The following is a 19,855-nucleotide window of genomic DNA, read 5'->3' as shown; positions in this document are numbered from 1 at the left end:
GTTTGATTTGAAAGGTTTTATTTTTCTTTCCAGCACGTTGCTATAACCAGACAATCAGAAAGACCTGGTTCATCTATCATTATGATCCCTGCTTCACAACTACCGACTCTTTGGTGTAGGTGAGGCCTCTGTAGACACCGCTGGTTTCAAAGCCAAGCACACTTCCATTCCTGCAGGTGACTTTAATAATACTCTTGTATGGAAGATCAATATTCGCATGACCAAGTGTGATAGCAACTTCCACGGTGTTCTCCGCAGGGACTTGGATCTTCAATGACAGCTTCTCCGTTTTTTCCATTTTGGTCTCCACCCCATAGGTATCTTGAACTCCCACTGTCCTGCTGAACCCAGTGGAAACCTCAGCTAGCTCCGGGATTCCTGCCTTCACTTGCATGTTGAAGGTGAACTGCATGTTGTTGGTGACGGACCATGAGGAGGTCTTGGTTATGGTTTTGGAGGTTTCCAGGGTGTACTCCTGGGCAACAGAGGAGCTGTTGGTGTACGTCATGGACTTGATCTCCTCCATGTTCACCTGGGGGATGACTTGGTTCAGAGTGGGGTACGCGATATCGGTCATGACTGTGGACTCGATGGCATTGATGAAGATGAAGCCCATGCAGTCAATGTCGTAGCCCGACCTCCCACTAACCCCCAGGCAGATCCCTGAACCTACATCTATGGGGTACTGCCCCCAGTCGGTCATTTTCACAAAGAACTCCCAGTTGCGGCTGGTCTTGAACTTGATGGCTCCCAGGCGGGTCCCGGCTCCATTCCCCCACAGAGAGAGAGAGGTGAAGAACTCGCCGGGTTCGAACTTGAACTCCTGGTAACCTGTACCTGGAGCGCCAAACTGTCGGACCTCCCCATTGGTCAGCCAGATCTTCACAGCCTTCACCTGCGAGCCCCCTATCCACACGCCAATCTTCTCCAGCGTGGCTCCGTCATTCTGGCCATCAAAGGAAAAGGCATTGCCTCCATGACCACCAATTAGATACGTAGTTGTTGCCATGTAGACCTGGAAAGGAGAAGGAACATCAGTACCGCTTTGACAGCGTAGTGAAGGCCTGGGATGAGCAAGAAAAACCTGAACAAATGTTGAATAGTTCACTTTAAACAAAGTCATCTTTCATATTCAGAAGACGGTCATTAAAACAGACTTCTGACCTAAACATGTTCTCTTTCCAGCCACATCAACTTTATAACCACCAGGAGCTCCTCTGGCTTCAGCAATACTTACAGAAGGTATTCTGGCTGCTCATTGGAGGGATGCTCCTGGTGGTGGGTCTGCCTTAAAAAGAGAAAAAGCACAAGATAAAAGAGGAAAGGTCAAGAAAATGTTAAGGGGTGCAAATGGATACAGGCAAGGTACAGAGTTTCAAAGGTTTCTGGAAGCACATGTGAAAAGGCAAGAGGTCTAAACCCAACTAAGGTCCTAATTATCTAGTCACTCCTGAAGGACCTGCATGCGTTACGGTCTCATTACCAGGTAAGCATTGCTGGACCTCAGGCACTGTCAGTGGTAAGCCATGCTTCACAGGAAGCACCTGGAATGGCTCATTGATGAGAAATTCCAAGAACCCCTTAAGGGAAGCCCACTTTGAACAAATTGCAATTGTGAAAATATTGCCATGACCAAGCATGAACTTCACGATGGTTTTTGTGTACAATCACCCTGCATTTTTTTAATGAGGAAAACAAAATCGTTGTAGTCCATCCTATTAAGCTTAGACACTGTTTTTTTTTTGTGACGGAGTTCTATGTCCAATTTTATCGGGGCAGCTGAATTTCTGGAGCCTGCATGGTTTAGCACTTCCAGCGCATTTTCGTGTACATGAATTCCCTACAGCTACAACATCCATACCGGACTTACCAGTACGGTAGGTCAGATTTATATCTTAATCGCACAAAACAGCACCTTAGTCTCAAAAGCAATAAGCATCTCTATGCGTTGAGAGAACGCAATTGCTACACTACATGCACATAAACTAATCTTAGCTAAAGTCTAAAAACATTTTCCCGAGCCCCGCTCACCCTGAAAACAAGCCCATGGTGACTCCCAGAAAAGGAGAAAAACAAACCGCAAGCCATCTAAAACATACCTATAGTTCAGACGAATTCCTCGTATAGTTCAAACGTTGTGAAGCTGCTTAATAAAGGATTAGAGCAGCCCATCGTCAGAACAGAGATGCACCTGTTGGAAATGTATTAACCTGTAAATTGTAAACCTTACGTGAGAATTTTGTAGACACGGTTGAAATTCACACTGTATTCATTTTGCAAGATATGAAATCTTGGAAATGAGATGTGTTCGGATTTTATTTTAATGAATAAGAAAATTAAATTGTTGCCAAAGTTCGTTAGCATCAGATTCACAACACCACAACCCTCACAACCCTCCCTCATTTACCAGCAAAGCTGAAGCTGGGATGGAAGGAGGGGAGCTAGAAAAGATGCATGCAAAAACGTGGGCAGCCAAGGAGTGTTTATATGTAGGGGATGGGAAATACTAGATCAGAATATGACCTCATCTTAAACATCTGTTTAATGACACAATGAATTGCATTTTATGCCAAGCGTAAAGAAACCAGGATGGTAAGATACGTTAATAACCCGAAGAATGTCTTCTTATTGGCCGCTAGTTTTACACAAGCCCATTCACATTCTTCTATCTACCATAGCTCATTCCACTTTCCCAGTAGAGGTAGGATGCAACGGAGGCAGGAAAAATAAAATTTGTTTAACCATGGGGTGTGTTTTTTTTTATCTGTGGCTTTATTGAGCTGCCATTTTAATTATTTTTTAACATTATTGGATGGAATGAAAACCTTACCAACAATAATGTTGACACGGCCCCTGCTCCGTATCCAGTGCTTAAGATAGCGGGATGCTGTCACGACCACTAACCAGCCCAGACCAGCTCCTAAGAGGTCTAATCAGTCCCAGCAGCAGGGTGATAATTACAGACGCCGCCGCACGTGTTAATTCTCATCAGACGCCTTACCGTGCGGCAGGCTGCATTATTTAAGCCTCCCTTACCCGCATATCACTGCTCGGTATTGAGTTCACCACGTGTTGCTCTACCTAGCGTTTCTTTCCCTTTTGCCTTTCTGGATTTTCTGACTTCGCCTTTTGCCTTTGGACTTCGATTCTCGTCTCGACCCTTGGATTGTTTGCTATCAGTGACTATTTTTCGGTATTGACCCTGCAGCTCTTGTTTTGACCACGTACCTGTCTCTCGTTCTGGATTGTTCGCCACCAGTGCCTTTATCGGATCTTGACCTACCTTACGCCTTCGGACTACGACTCAGCTCCTGGATTTGCTCTGTCCGCCTACTCACCGCCCAGGTTTCCTGCATCTGCATCGGATCCTTGTCACCACAACCTAGCTGCGTTACAGATGCACTCAGTCAAGTGCAGTTAACAGGTTCGGTTCAACTGATACAAAATGTGGAAGAGGGGTTAAGATATTCCAGATCTGTACTTTCTCCTGCAATCCAAATACATCTTACCCTTATGTTGAACCATGACTTTACTCTGAACCTTAAGCCTGGCTTTCACCCCAAGTCTGGTCCGAACCAGCAAGTAAAATTTACAATGATATAAGATACGTTTTACAGTAATTGAAAATCCTTCTGCGCTGGAAAGCATATTAAATAAAAGTCGATCTTGAAAGTCTAACATAATATCAATACCTTTCAACTATCGTAAATGTGTCCAATGGCCTCCTTTTATGTGTTACTCATCTTAATATAAAATCATGAATCATAAAAACAAATCATACCCATTTGCCTGTGTACTGTATATTTGCATAACTTGAAACACAGATATTCTCACAAGATCCAGGAACAAATACTCTTGTTACTGTTGTCTTACACATCTGGGCATCTGCTTTCTTCAAACATTCTTTCGGTGTGTGGCATTGGGCATGTCAAGACCTACTGGGAAGACAATTGTTCTTAAGAGCCATGTCTGATCTTTTAGTATCTTATCCGGGACGTTTTGACGACATGTATTTGACATTCTGAAATAAAAAAAAATACAGAACAGAATTAGGCAGATGTACAATAACCTATAATGTGTAATTTAATTTCAGCAACAATGCAAACAAAAAATAAAAAGACAATTTTACCATTGTGAATTCAGATTCACCATGTAGGTTGATGAATATATAAGAACTATATCCAATAAAAAAAATTATAACTGCTCGAAGAGTCCCACAGTATATGATACAATAGGTGGCTCTGTAGTTTAAGCACAACAGTCCATAGTTTATCCTGTTTTCCATGATGTTCAGCAAACAGAAAGCATATGACTCCTCCTGGATGAGATATTCATATAGCTGGCTAGACTGGAGCATCTGAGACACAGTACCTCACTCAAGATTTAACCACAGTGTCTGCAACAGGGGCTCAAACCCACAACCCAGCAGTCACAAGTCAAGAGACTTCACCACTGCCCTGTATTACAATCTGATCAAGTAAAATTCAACAGAATCTTTATATCCATGTAAGAATTTTTTAAAGAATTTAAAAACAAAAAGGAAAAAAGCAAGTGCCCCATATTACCATTAATTCATTTGACCAAGCATATGGCTTGCTTCTTTCTGTGTAAAAAATTGTTAAAATAAATCATAATTTAATGTGCTTACTCTTTGAATACATATATTTGTGAACTAAAAGACTGAAATTATTGTGTTAAAAATGCTTTGATTCAAAGCAGAGAAGTAGAATTATTTCATTAACCATTTTATTAGAATTAATATAAAATATTCATCCTTATTAATTTTTAAGACTTGAAACAAGTGTGATTAGAAAATCCATGAACATTGTTTTGAGAACATGAATAAAGCAAAAGTGTTGGCTATTAGTTTTTACCAAGGATTAAAACTACAAAATATTGGTGAAAATTGTATTTACTAATATTCCATAGAGGAGGTAAATAAAATGTGAATTCAAGTTGTTGTTAGATTAGTTCAGAAATAAGTATTGAAAATGTATTAGGTTACTGTGTGATTACTTTGTATTAGCATCACATTAATACTTCAGTTTGGTTTACTTTTGGTCGGATATTTATTTATTAAAAAAAAGGTCCAAATTTGCAAACCATGTATTTGTTTGAATTTTAGATGTATGTTTTCAAACATAAAATAGCATTTATGTTTTGCTGCTCCTTTCACAGCAAGAGACAGCTTCAAGACAGTCTATATACAAGATTAACTCTAGATAGTTTACAGAATTATATGCTTGTTTCTCAAACTACTTATCTACAGTACAGTAAGCCAACAGGTATACCACTTACTATCAAGTCAATGTGAATGTATTCTCTACACTGTTTAAAGAGTAGGCAAAAACCTATGTAAAGTACAAGTTTCTGCAGTTTCACATCAAGAATAACATATGTTTGAAAAGCCGTGTCATTTCTACTTATCAAAAAAAATACGGTGACAAAGACACTTGCTTAACCCAGGAATGCTCACTGAGATAGTGTTGTACTTCATTTATACAAAACACAGAACACGTGCTCCTTCAGATTATTTTTTTCTTCCAAAAAGAGAAGTGTAATGATATTCTTCTGTTGTTTAAGCCAGTGCTGCTCTGCATGGGACAATATTATTGCATATGTAATGCAAGATATTAATATAGTTGGCAATATTATTCACAAATTAACTATTGTGTTTAAACCCAAGACTATTTTGTAGAAACGCAGTAATTTTCTAATTTAAATGCAATACTATCTCTTATAAACACAATAAATATATTTGTTTTTATCTGTGGTGCTAAGATTCCAAAGAGAACTGCAATATATGGTATATTAAGAAGTTCTGTATGGCACAGCGGCCCATAGCTTCTTCTGGTTTCCATGACCTTAAGCTAACAGAAAGCACATGGCTTCTTCTCTTGGATTAAATGTAGCAGTAAAGTCATCGCCCTCCCTGTGTGTAGCAGGGACCTCAGCCGCCTGGGCTAGGGGAGGTCTCCTTCAGCTCGCTTGGCTGGTTCCCTGTTGTGTTAGCTCAGAGACCTGGGTTCATGCCCCAGGTGTTGCGGGATGAACCAGTGGGGTGGAGCAGCAGAGGGCATGAGCCCGAGCGGAACCATGACGGTCACAGAAACAGTCATACATTCCACCCATCCAAACTGCTGGGTGGACTGGAGCAACTGGGACACAGTACCTCACTCAAGATATCTGTTACAATGTGATCAAATGAAATACACAGCAAAAGCATCTTTAACATTATCCCAGAATTCCACATGAATTTTAACAATAAAATGTCCACATCACCATCAATTAATTTGCCCAAGCATATGGATAACAGAGGTAAAACATTATGGGATCCTTTGTAAAGAAATGTTAAAATAATCATTTAATCTGTGATCTCCATTTCTAAAACCATAAAAGCTTGGCATGAAAGACCTAAACCACAAAATGTGTGTATGTGAAACGTTTTTAAACACAAAGTAGAGATTAGAGTTGTTTCACTAAGAAATTAATACCAATTCTTTATTGTTATCAATTTATGATACTCAAATCAAGTCCGATTAGTTCATCAATAAAGATCTTCAAAGGGGCAAAACTCTTGGCTATTCAGCTAAATTAAAATGAGGAAATATTGTGGAAAACTGCATTATGTTTTATACCAATTAATTAGAATTGTTAAGTCTGCACAGTATATTTGTTAAATCCTTCCATTTTCTAACCACTTTATCCAATACAGGGTCACGTTAAATTTAAAGTTAAAATGGAGATCGGTAGCAGCAACGTTAAGATTATCCCAAAGGTCGGTAGCATATTTTTGGAGACTTAAAAAAAATCATAAAAATGAACTATGCTTGTCTGTCCATCTCCGCTTGTCGCCGGATATCACGTCACCTAAGCACTGCCTCCATTGCTCCACAACGTGGACAATAGAAAACGTCTCTAGATTAACACGCTTACCGACAAGAAGATTTGCATTTGGTTTAGGTATGAGATACTGCCCATCGTGAGATACAAACAATATTGACCAATAGTTTGCTCCACAGACTAGGAGACGAAATGTCATACATGAGGAATTTAGGCAAAGACGATGATGAACCGATGGATTTTATGGAGGACAAAGAGGAGGAAATGGATTACCAAGAGCAAAGGGAAGAAGAAACGATGGATTACCAAGAGCAAGGGGAAGAAGAAACGATGGATTATCAAGAACAAGGAGAGGTACGGTTCTGTTTATTGTGTAATACATACTGAAAATATTTTATTTAAAATAGTACTGTAATACAGAACTATATTGTTTGTATGCCGATAATTTCTTTGTTCCTTCCCTGGTGATATGGCAGAATAGTAAATGAGGCAGCTAACTTAAATGACAAACAAATATTTACAATAATTCACAAACAATTATCATTACTTTGATACACAATTTTGTTTACAAACTGTTAGTACCTGGGTCCAGCCTTTTACAGAACCAGGAAACAACTGAATCATGCAAGTGAGGCACAAATACCTTTTGTGTTTTTTGTAGAAACACAATAATTTTCTCATTTAAATGCAATACTATCTCTTATAAACACAATAAATATTTTTGTTTTTATCTGTGGTGCTAAGCTTCGGTAGCAGCAACGTTGCACGTCACCTAAGCACTTCCTACCTACATCACACGTGGACGAAGAGTAATATGTCATTAAAGCGACAACTTTTTTGGCTGAACGTGCTTGCCCACGAGAGAATTGGTCTGCCAAAAGTAAGTTACATTCTGCAACATTACAATACAAAAATACAAAGATTGAACTGAGCACAGATTTCATTTGTAAACGAAAGCAAACCTGAGTTAAAACCAATCGTACGTTGGCCAGCAAAGCCTAATGGCGGAGCGGAGGTTTAAAATGTGGCTTACATTGTTTTACAAGCACGTGTTTTTTTTTCTTTTGCATTTGGTTTAGGTATAATTGTTTGCTCCACAGAGAAGGATACGAAATGTCATGTGTGAGGAATTTAGGCAAAGACGATGATGAACCGATGGATTTTATGGCGGACAGCGAGGATGAGATGGAATTTCAAAACCAAAGGGAAGAAACTATGGATTTTCAAGAGCAAGGAAAGGTACGGTTCTGTTCATTGTGTAATACAAACTGAAAATATTTCATCTAAAATAGTACTGTAATACAGAACTATATTGTTTGTATGCAGATAATTTCTTTGTTCCTTCCCTGGTGATATGGCAGAATAGTAAATGGGGCAGCTAACTTAAATGACAAACAAATATTTACAATAATTCACAAACAATGATCATTACGATACACAATTTTTTTTTACAAACTGTTAGTACCTGGGTCCAACCTTTTACAGAACCAGGAAACAAATAAATCATGCAAGTGAGGCGCAAATACCTTTGCCGTAAATGGGAGAAATGTGTCTCATAAAATGAAAGATACTAAAGAAAGACTCCCTGAATGAAAACTGAGCTAATGGGAACCTATTTTCCAAAGAAGTCCATCACTAAACATGTGCAAGATCTGCACCTGGTTCTTTAACCTGGTGGATACCACAAAAGGAAATAAAAATTCTGACAACTACAAGACAACACTCCCATTCCTAATTTAATATACTGGTCTCTTTGGTGCTGAAATTACAAGAAGTGTTCTGTAGATTGGCCTGCAAAAGAGGAGCTCGCTCACAGTGCAATGTCTTTTCTTCTGTGTCTCCATTTATTTTAAAGAGTTCACAGATTCTTATATATATATACACACACACATTGCATGGGGATTCACCTTTCCTGTATACTGTCCCCAAAACATGGGCGGTCTTTAGAACTTTCTAGTCATTGTTGGACATTGCCTGGCCTGCCTCTATTAACAAGAAAACAGACAGCTATGGAGCTTGAATCAACCTGACCATCACTCCAAGAAACTTTATTTAAGAGGTCTTTTATAAAACGTGATACCCCAGTGGCCTGCAAAACTATAAGGGTACTGTACTGCATTATCTTTCAGCACACCGCCGGTTCCCAACATTTGAAGCCAAAGAAATGCAGGCAACTGATCAAGTTAAGAAAGCTTCAAAGAGAGGTGTGTAAATATTCCATCCAGTTTTCTAGACAATGCTGCAGAAAAGGACTCCGATATTAGTGCAGAGAGAGACCACAATCTGACATCATTGTGGATGAGAACATCCTAGGAGACTTATGCCCACATGGTGCAATATTCATGGTAATATTCAAAAGTAAACAGCCATAACTTTTTGAAAAAAAAAAGTGTAATAACGGCTGTGTCAGTCCCTCACTTTGCAGTCTTGTTTTTTTAAAAGAACAGAAAGCCTCCAGCACCACACTCATCAATACACACAGCTCCAACTGAATTTTTTTACTACGTTAGTCCTGAGATTACATAGATAACTCCTTAATGGCTGGGAGAGTATGAAATAAGCTACCGCGTCATGTAGATGAAGCCTTCAGGAAACTTCTGGATGAGATTCTCCTCATACACTAGACGTGAAAAATGGCCTCCTCTGTTTTGTAACTATTCTAATGTTCTCATGCTAAGGACATTTTGTTGTTTCTATCTGGTCCATACAGTGATCTCAATATGTTAATACAACCAGCACTTTAATTAAAATATTGGCCTTGCCAGCTAACTATTTTTAAGGTACTGATTGGTTGAAGACTGAAGTGGACTGGACTGCAAGAACAGTTGGGTGCATAGTTGTTTTTTATTTTTATTTTGAGTGACTCTACTGGAGGGTCACACCCAAACAAGATTTTATGGGTTCCACGCTTCCAAAGTCCATCAACTAAACGGTTGGTTTGTTTAATTAATAACTCAGAGTCATTGTAAGAAAATAGGTGATCGTGTGAACCTTAAGTACAGTTCATCAATTTCCCTACGGGATTAATAAAGTATTATCTATCTATCTACAACAGTGTTAAGTCATGGAAAACCATTCAGTACCGTCTCCACAATTCTCACACAGCTGGGCAGCTCATAAATACTTACACATTCCAAATTTACTTTAAAAGTCTGATGTAATGACAAGTGGTCCTGCACATCTCCCAGCTGAATGAACTGAAGGCTAAGGCTATGCTTACTGAACTCCATTAGGAAGCCAACAACAAAAAACAGCAAATAACCACTAGGTGGAAGCATAAACCATGTAGTATACAGAGTTCAGGTGGGGAGCTGCGTCAGCATGCGTAGGCTACAAAGGAAGGAGTAATAGGTTCATTACACGCTGAAAAAAAGAAAAAAACCAACATTTCGGCCATGGAGCCTTCTTCAGGTGTGTGACATAGCCTTATACTTTTCTTCAGGTGTGCTCCTCCTCCATGGCCGAAACGTTGCGTTTTCTCTTTTCAGCATGGAACAAACCTGTTACTTGTTCCTTTGCAGCCTACGCATACTGACGCAGCTCCCCACCTGAACTACTTCAACCTACATCTGCTGCCACCCACTATGCCTACCACAACCATGTAGTACACAGTATATTTAATAGGGATCACCCCACTTGAAATCTGGAGTGTGAAATTCTTCCACCACAGCAGATGGCGTCGTCTTAGAATGCAGCAGTGTTCACATTGTACAAACTTCACCTTTTAGAGCCCCGCATTTTCCAGCAAAAATAATTACTTGTAAATTTGTCAGATTGATACAACAAGGGCGAAATCATACTGCACAAAACAGAAGAAATAATAAAAAAGAGTTCTATATAGGACCGTACAGAGCTCCAGATTTCACTTTATGTCTATAACATTCTCCTCTTCCCATCCGATACGTCTCGTTCGGCTTCTCACATATACAAATCAGAAAGGTTTAAAATCAATCCTTATGACTTTAACACCCACTGCTATGATGCCTTATCTTCCTACTGTTGGCAATTACGAATGCTGAAAATAAAGACCCTGTGAGGGCCTCAGGTAGGCTTATCTCTCGAGTGGTAATAGGAAATCCAAATAGAAAAGGCTACCAAAAAAGAAATACCCGGACTCGAATGGGCAGGTAAAAGCCAAGACCGGGTCGAGACAACACAGCGATCTAAAACTGCAAAGACAGAATCTAGCGAGAATCGGCAGGAAGGAAGAGAACAAGATTTTGGAAAAAAAAGGACGCATAAGGGAAAGAAGGAGGGTTAAAGTAGTGATGGGAGTGAAAGGTGATGGGAAGATTAGTTGCGGCCTGAGCGTCTGTTTAAGCGGGTGCGCGTGGGAATGTGACGGTGTTTGTGAGCGCGTGTGGAATACAGTATGTGACACCTACTGCACCTCATATTCTTATTTTGTCACAAACCAGAATATCACACAGAGATCTTGTCGCCCTTGAAATCAGTCCAAGTAGGGCAATGACTGCTGATCTCAGGTTTATTTGTCGAGTGTCAACAGGTTAAAGGAACTACTGTAAACCTCAGAGACTGAGAAATGACTTTTTGATAAATTCCTTCCTGCTAAAGATAGGGAACTATTTCCCACTTAGTGGTGAACAAAAAAACATGAAGTTGCAATTGGAAAGAAAAAGGGAATTCATTTAGAATGAAGAAGGGGAAATGGGACTTTGCACAAAGAAGTGTGGGTGGTGGGAACAGCCAAGTTAAAAAATGTTGACAAAAGCTGAACCTAAAAGTTTAACTCTAATGTGTAAGATGTTTCGGAGAGGAATGAGTTCCCATCCTTTTCCTAGCTTTACATAAGTTATAAGTATTAAACAGTACAAACATTAAAATCATTTGTAGTTTGCACTATAAAAAATGTCTACTGCTCTTATCAAACCACATGCAGTATCATTCTAGGGACATGCATCCACACCTTATACTTTTTGAAAGTATATGATTTATGTACAATTGCAAAACTAACATCAATATCATCTGAAGTGCTGTATATTGATAAGAGCAGTGCTGAAGACGTTCTGTTTTTTTTTTAAAGATCTGAGTGAATTGTTCAGATTGTGTTTATGATGTAAGGTCTGAATTTAATGTTTTTTTCTCTATATTCTTATTGTGTTTGCAGAAAAGGCAGAGGTGTGTGAGGGTCTCCAGACCTCTGGGTAGCTGTGAGCTATGTTCTCCCTGAGGATTCCTCAAATTAAAGAAAATTTAAACCAAAACTTTGCACAGGATTATTTCTTTAAACTTAACCATTACAAATCTTAAAGAGTTCCTTTGATCTTTAAATCAATAAAGAATAAATATAACTTCTCACAATTAACAACAATAACAAATAGCAAACAACACATGAAAATGGCTTCACTCAAGTCCAATACTCAAGTTCAACTCTCTTGAAGAAGATGCAGAAAACATCTGAAACTCTACGCAACAGCCATAGACATACTGCCACTCTATACCTCTTGTAATGTGGCAGCATAAATATAGAATTCAGAGCAACAAAACTAATCCACACAAACTCTCTCAAGAAATCCATAAAAATGCCTTTCACCAATGCACAGACCAGTTTAGATAACTTACATATTGACATATCAAAGCAACCATAACTATTGACTATTGAACTACTGTATAACAAAGACATCAGGATTCAAGATTTCTATATGTGCCATATACAACAACTGTATTGGAATGCTTACTCATTCAGCTGTACCCAGTAACAGTAGAGACAAAACAAATAGGCAGAAATGACAAACAGACATGGACAATAATACATGTTCCTTATTGAAGCAATTTAATTGATTATCAGATAAAAGGAGGCTATTTATCTCATAGGAACAAGGGCAGAAAGGAGTAGCAATACTGAAGTTTCTGTTGTCAGCAGGAGCTATCTGGAGACTGTAATCGTGTACCTTTGGTAAATAATGTATTATAATAACTTTATAACACCATTTGTGAATCTTTTGATATTCGTATCCAATAAGAAAAAAAGCCCTAGACACCAAAAATAAAAATGTGAAGGTTTATTTGCAATTAATAATCAGAGGAGCCAGTGCATTATAATTAAATATTCTGATGTTTCCACTGTTATCTATGGCACATTATTTCTGCTGTTGTCTGCCTGTTTGAAACAGTTTTTTTCTTTATCTTAACATACTGTGTGGGGAGCGATCAGGTTATCTGTGGGGTAATAGTGGGATACACACCCAATGTTAATGAGGCTAGAAAATGTATTGTAATGCCAAATTTATTTGTAGTTACCCATGCTTCACCAACAAAGTATTAATAAATATTTCTTCTGTTTGTGAATGTGTGTTTCCTTAAATCAACAGTAACAAATAACTCACAACATGTGAAAATGGCCTATTTATATCACTCCATGATTTCAGTCTCTTGAGGAACTTATAAAGTCTACTGAAATATTTTAAAATGGCTCTTCATCTATAGATGTACTGCCACTATCTTAATTTGTAATTGGCAACTTAAGTACAGCATTCATAGCAACTATATACAGATGCAGCCATTCAAAATGGGTGGGGTATTTCGCGGCATACCCCGGTGGGCGTGTCGCGGCATCACGCGGTGTCACGTGGTTAATCGCGCGTCATTTGACGTCATGCCGGAAACTATCCGGCGTCACCTTGTAAAACCGCCAGGGGGAGCTTAACCTCTCACGTACAGCATTTGAGCCTTTAATTTTGAACTGTGTATTACAGCATGTTAATCATCAGTCATTAAAATGTTGGTATATTTTATGAAAGCAAGATTGCTCAGTTGGACAAAAGTACACAACCTACCTTTATCAGAAATATTTATGCATCAAAGCCTTTACTGAAGATATTACTAATAGTATTAATAATGGATGACTTTGGACAAGCTGTATACTCAAAGTATAATTGTCACGGACGTCCAAAGGGACTAACCGTGGGGAGCAGGAGAGCGGAAAAAGACCCATGTGCGTAGCGGCGAGACGGGAAAAAGGCCCGGGCTCATAGTGCAAAGAGTTCAGGAATGCCGTATAGAAACCTATGCCCTCAGGGAGCGGACGTGGGGCCCCCTGGTGCTAGGCGGGTCTCAGGACATCCGAACGTCAATGCTGAGCGAGGACAGAGTGCAAGACCCGGAAATATATAGCCCAAGGGAAAGAGAGGGAGAGGAAGGACAGCAGACCGGAAACTAGGGACAGGACAGAGAAGGAGCGCCCTCTGGCTGCAGAGGGCGTGACAGTACCCCCCCCTTCATGGGCGACTCCCGACGCCCATACAAATACATGAGCTGCCCAGCACTGGGGGGAGGAAAAACCTCATTTAACTGAAAGGAAACCTCCGGGAATCCACGGCTGAGAGCTACCCCTTCCTCCGGGGTATAAACCTTTATTAGGTGGAGGAAGGGGGGGTAGAGAAGAGCTCCAGAGACTTAAAACAAAAAAGTACACAAGCACAAACACAACAGACAAAAACCTGGGAAAGACCAGGGAGACCAACCACACAAAACAGATAGGAACAAAAAACAGGAAGGAACCAAAGTTCCGAGACACAGGAAGCAGGGGGGAACAGAAAGGAGGGGAAACCAGGAAGAAAAAAAAAATCAAAACAAAAGGCAAAAAACAAGAAAAAACAGCAAAAAACCCCGGGGAAAAATACCGCAGACTGGGCAATTGGCACGTTTACATTCTAATGCTGATATCGGAGTGGACAACCTGAGGAAAGCCAGACCGAAGTCCGCTCACAGACACAGATGCCCGGAGTGATATCCAGCGAAAAGAATGGAGGAACGGCAGAAAGCTTACCATTCTATCACTGATATCGGAGTGAGCAAGACCAGGAAGAGCCAGGCACGAAAACCCGCTCCAGACACAGAAGCTCGGAGTGATATCCAGTAATAAGAATAGGAAAGCCAGCTCAACATTCAATCACTGATATCGGAGTGATCTACCCAAGGAAAGCCAGGTGCAGGACCTGCTCACAGGCACGGAAGATCGGAGTGATATCCAGCGATTAGAATAGAGGAACTGAAAAAGAAACAGCCCAGAGAACAAGAAAAAACTGCGGAAAGACAAAAAGCGCCGCTCGCGGGGTCAGAAAGTGGCTCAGCATTCTGTCACGGACGTCCAAAGGGACTAACCGTGGGGAGCAGGAGAGCGGAAAAAGACCCATGTGCGTAGCGGCGAGACGGGAAAAAGGCCCGGGCTCATAGTGCAAAGAGTTCAGGAATGCCGTACAGAAACCTATGCCCTCAGGGAGCGGACGTGGGGCCCCCTGGTGCTAGGCGGGTCTCAGGACATCCGAACGTCAATGCAGAGCGAGGACAGAGTGCAAGACCCGGAAATATATAGCCCAAGGGAAAGAGAGGGACAGGAAGGACAGCAGACCGGAAACTAGGGACAGGACAGAGAAGGAGCGCCCTCTGGCTGCAGAGGGCGTGACAATAATTTCTTTAGCACATTTGTACAAGCACTTGGAATCTGTCCAAGCCATACTTTGTCAGGCGTTTTGTTTTACTTCAACGGGCATAAAAACTTCCTTGCTTTTAACAGGGCGTTTCATAATTTCTAACTACGAAAATGATTTAAAATGCGACACTTATCATTCAACTAGAGCTCAAAATATCACAAGGATCCTCAAGAGCACAGCAAAGAGTGTATTAAAAGACACTTGTATTTATAAACGCTTTCTTTTCCGTATACCAGATTTTATGGAACCACTTCAGAGGGGTGTCAGTCAGTCAGATTCCAGGAATCGGTACTTTAAAGGAAAAATACAACCCGGTATTCCATTTCTCCATAACGATTTTAAGCATCGAAGTATTTAACTAGCATGTGAAATAGCATGTGAAAAAGTGGTAGTTTTAAGCTTTTCTGCCAATATAATATGGAATCGCGTATCTAAAGAATTTAATAATGGTATGATTATATTCATGTACTGCGACAGGGCTGTGTAGTGCTGTTTTGCCTCCCTGTTCATGCGAGCTGTCTTGTAGCCTACTGGTCTACAGTACGTGCCTGATTAGCAACTGGCAGGTTGTGTGTTCGGATCCAGCTGCTGCTGGACTTTTCTTTTAACAAACATTTCTTCGAAAAAATAGAATAGCGATATTATGGACAATCAATTGACTTTTATATTTCAAAATATCGCAACATGATCGATTCTAAGTCATTTTTGATAACAATGAATAGTCACCTTATTCCCTTCTGACAACGGTCCCTGCTTCTGCTTCCTGCTTCTATTGTGTGTGTGTGTGTGCAACAGAGTACATTTTTATAGAGAAATGGAGGCTGGACAGTATGCGTTACAATATAAACTTTTATATTGTTTTAAATCGTGTTCTGATTTAAATCGCAAACGTGTGTTATCCTTTACAGGATAAAAACAACCAGAACAGCAGCCAGGAAAAGACACTCCTATTTTATTTAAAACACAATACGCCAGGAAATGTGTCTGATGCATTAGGAAGTTAAAACAATTGGGTCGAAAACCTGGGCGTAACACCATTTCCTTTTTCTGATCACTCGCATTCTGGATACACATCTCACCTGTCCTGTTCTTTGTTTTCCTGGTTTGCTGATCATGCCTGCTGCGGTCCACTCCTACCCTCACACCTAAAGAATACTATTTTAAATTTCTTGGCGCAGTTCATTAACCCTTGTATGTGCTGTCCGCGCCCAAAATGCAATTTAAAAAAAGTCAAAAACCGCGCTCAAAATGCAATTTAAAGCTTAATAAGATACACTCTACAGGCATTCACAGGCATTTTCTGGTTCAGAAAAAAAGATCTAAAGTGCTACACATAACTTTCTTAATTCGATGTATTTAAAACAGTGAACTACTGCAGGTGTAACATAACATTCAGAAATACAATCGAGAATAGTTTTGTGGTGTTTGTTTAGATGAAACATTCCTAAAACGTATAACGTAACAAAATTAAAGACGATTAAATTCTGTAATCTTTCCACTTGTACTGTGAGTCATCGGAAAGTTTCTGCTTTGTGTAAGGATGGTGTAGTGGTTTGATGGGTTTACTGAGACAATTATCAATTGTAGCAGTAATCACAAGGTTGTTCGTTGGGGCTTTTAGAAAATCAATCGTCAGAACAACTAACAACGCACACACACGGGTTCAATACACGAGATACATTTATTAATATAAACTGTGCACCAAACATATATTAGTCTGCCTGGATACGAGCGGCAGACCTTACTGTGAGGGTTATCAATATACAAGGTATATAATCTCGAAGAGATGCAAACACAAAGAGATACACAACAGAGAATATATGTCAATATATATCGTTCGGTTACCAAATCGCTAATCAGTGTTATTACCCACTGTTACTCTAAACTCGGAAGTAAATACATTACTCACGAATTAAATTGATAACAACTTGTGTTGAGGTACAATTAAATTCTCGAGACGCAATGTAGAACATGGGGTTTACTTATCCACTGTGTTTGGATTTGGAATTTCCCGGCACGAACACCAAACCAGCTGACAGGCTCTGTTGCAGCCTCTGTTGCAGCGGTTGTCCAATGGGCGTTGTGTCGGCGTCCTCTGGCTACCGGCCAACCAGTCGAGGTGCAGCTCGGAGTAGGACGGGCGGAGGAATCTAACTGCGGCGCGCAGGGCAGTCGTTGCTCCGAGGGGATCTACCAGCAGTCCGGCTGGCTAGTAGAAAGTCTCTATGCACAGAGTGTGACCGCGAGTCTTCACAAGTCACTCTTTTGCCTGGGAAGAAACTGGTTCGTTCCCGGTCCAGCGCTGCTTCTGAATAAGCTATTCAGGTTGTCGACGAGGGTCCAACTGTAGGCTGCCGTTGATCAAGCGGAGCATTCACGTTGGTAGAATTCTGAGTACGTACGGGATCCTCGGCCTTGCGCTTAGGACAAAGTCCAAGTCCTTTTGCAGACAACAGCAGTTGTCACGTGATTGTCTCTGAGGATGCGCGAAAATGGCCAAGGAGAGCCCAGAACTGAGCTTGCACTCCCTTTTTGATCAAGACCCAGATGTGTGCTGATTGGTTGAGAGTTTGGCGGGCATTGGAGACCCACGTGGTATTACCAGTCCCTGATTGGTTGGTCAAGGTGAGATATAAGTCACTTACTCTTGACACTTAGCAATGCAGTCCAGATGTCCTTTCAGCACTCCCTAGACAGATAGGCGCCAGTGGATGACCATTGATCATGATGGCCAGACTTAGCTACTTGCATCCCCGTCTGGGAGCTTGCTTCTTATCAAAAGGAAAACATCTTAAATCAGCTTGCCTGAATTCTTTCTCTGTGGCTGCACCACAGAGATGGAGGGTGAGATGGGGCCTCCTTTAGGAGCATACCAACGCTTAATTCTGTCTTATTAACAAGCATTGCCACTACAATGGTATCGAAAAGCAATCTTAAGTGGTGAGAAAGCTGTGCTCAATGTATTTAAGGGACTTAAAAGTAAAAGGAGATGCTTCATATTGCTTGACTAATTTTAATTCCCAACAAGAATTGTACCCATCTGTCATGCAAATAAAACACCTTGAATTGAATTGAATTGAGGGAGAGAGGGGGGGAGGGGGACAGAGATAGACAGGACTCAAGGCAAATAAGATACTTATGGGTACACAGGCATTCACGACAGCAACATATGAAACGTTTGCACGTACTGTATAGTCATTTACCAATACACAGATCACTTCAGCTCTTGCATACTGTGACAGAAAGTGTCAGTAATTAATGTCATGTGTTGCCCATTACTCATCAATAACAAGTGCAACAGACAAGAGAGATTTATTGATTTAATATTAATTACACATTATTACAAGAATTAATATGTATTTATGTCTTACCTGAGTATTGTGTCCATTAAAGCCAGATAATCCAGGCTAGAAAAAGATTTTAAATATATAAAACGTTGCCTGGTGAAACATATCCCCCAGTATTTGCCTTTGTCTGTTAAAGTATAAATACAGGAACAAGGTTGTACAGTAATATATCTACACAGTCCCTCCCACAATACAGGAAATCTGACCAGTTTCCCTGATTTTATCAACAACATTTGTTTCCAAACTTTGCAGAACCAGGAAACAACTGAATCATGCAAGTGAGGCGCAAATACCTTAGCCGTAAATGGGAGAAATGTGTCTCATAAAACTGTAAGGGTACTGCTCTGCATTATCTTTCAGCACACCGCCGGTTCCCAACATTTGAAGCCAAAGAAATGCAAGCAACTGATCAAGTTAAGAAAGCTTCAAAGAGAGGTGTGTAAATATTCCATCCAGTTTTCTAGACAATGCTGCAGAAAAGGACTCCGATATTAGTGCAAGGAGAGACCACAATCTGACACCACAGCAGATGAGAACATCCTAGGAGACTTATAGGTTTATTCCATGCTGGAAAGAGAAGAAAGAAAACACAACGTTTCGGCCGTGGAGCCTTCTTCAGGTGTGTGGAGTACCCTTATACTTTTCTTCAGGTGTGCTCCTCCTCCACGGTCGAAACGTTGCGTTTTCTCTCTTCTTTTCAGCATGGAACAAACCCATTACTTGTTCCTTTGCAGCCTACGCATACTGACGCAGCTCCCCACCTGAACTACTTCAACCTACATCTGCTGCCACCCACTATGCCTACCACAACCATGTAGTACACAGTATATTTAATAGAGATCACCCCACTTGAAATCTGGAGTGTGGAATTCTGCCACCGCAGCAGATGGCGTCGTCTTAGAATGCAGCAGTGTTCACATTGTACAAACTTCACCTTTTAGAGCCCCGCATTTTCCAGCAAAAATAATTACTTGTAAATTTGTCAGATTGATACAACAAGGGCGAAATCATACTGCACAAAACAGAAGAAATAATAAAAAAGAGTTCTATATAGGACCGTACAGAGCTCCAGATTTCACTTTATGTCTATAACATTCTCCTCTTCCCATCCGATACGTCTCGTTCGGCTTCTCACATATACAAATCAGAAAGGTTTAAAATCAATCCTTATGACTTTAACACCCACTGCTATGATGCCTTATCTTCCTACTG

The 19,855-nt window shown here is 40.4% G+C and overlaps 1 protein-coding gene across 5 annotated transcripts; it reads right to left on the bottom strand.

Annotated features, from left to right (window-relative positions):
- On the bottom strand, positions 1–18,783 carry LOC148833901 (aerolysin-like protein). Of its 5 annotated transcripts, none has more exons than XM_088915998.1 (5): positions 18,668–18,783; positions 3,782–4,021; positions 2,100–3,386; positions 1,238–1,288; positions 1–1,015 (listed from the first exon to the last, which is right to left on the bottom strand). In XM_088915998.1, exon 5 carries the CDS (start codon positions 1,007–1,009, stop codon positions 80–82), a length of 930 nt encoding a protein of 309 aa, XP_088772124.1. In that variant the 5' UTR covers positions 1,010–1,015; positions 1,238–1,288; positions 2,100–3,386; positions 3,782–4,021; positions 18,668–18,783; the 3' UTR covers positions 1–79. The 5 variants fall into 5 exon arrangements, with proteins under 5 accessions (XP_088772124.1, XP_088772126.1, XP_088772128.1 ...); XM_088916000.1 differs by having other exon boundaries at positions 3,693–4,021; positions 18,668–18,771; XM_088916002.1 differs by having other exon boundaries at positions 2,100–2,210; positions 18,668–18,771.
- Between the last annotated feature and the right edge of the window lie 1,072 nt (positions 18,784–19,855).

Source organism: Atractosteus spatula, chromosome 5 (assembly GCF_055471065.1).
Source record: "Atractosteus spatula isolate fAtrSpa1 chromosome 5, fAtrSpa1.hap1, whole genome shotgun sequence".
NCBI classification, from domain to species: domain Eukaryota; kingdom Metazoa; phylum Chordata; class Actinopteri; order Semionotiformes; family Lepisosteidae; genus Atractosteus; species Atractosteus spatula.
This window is presented reverse-complemented; position numbering and strand designations above follow the sequence as displayed.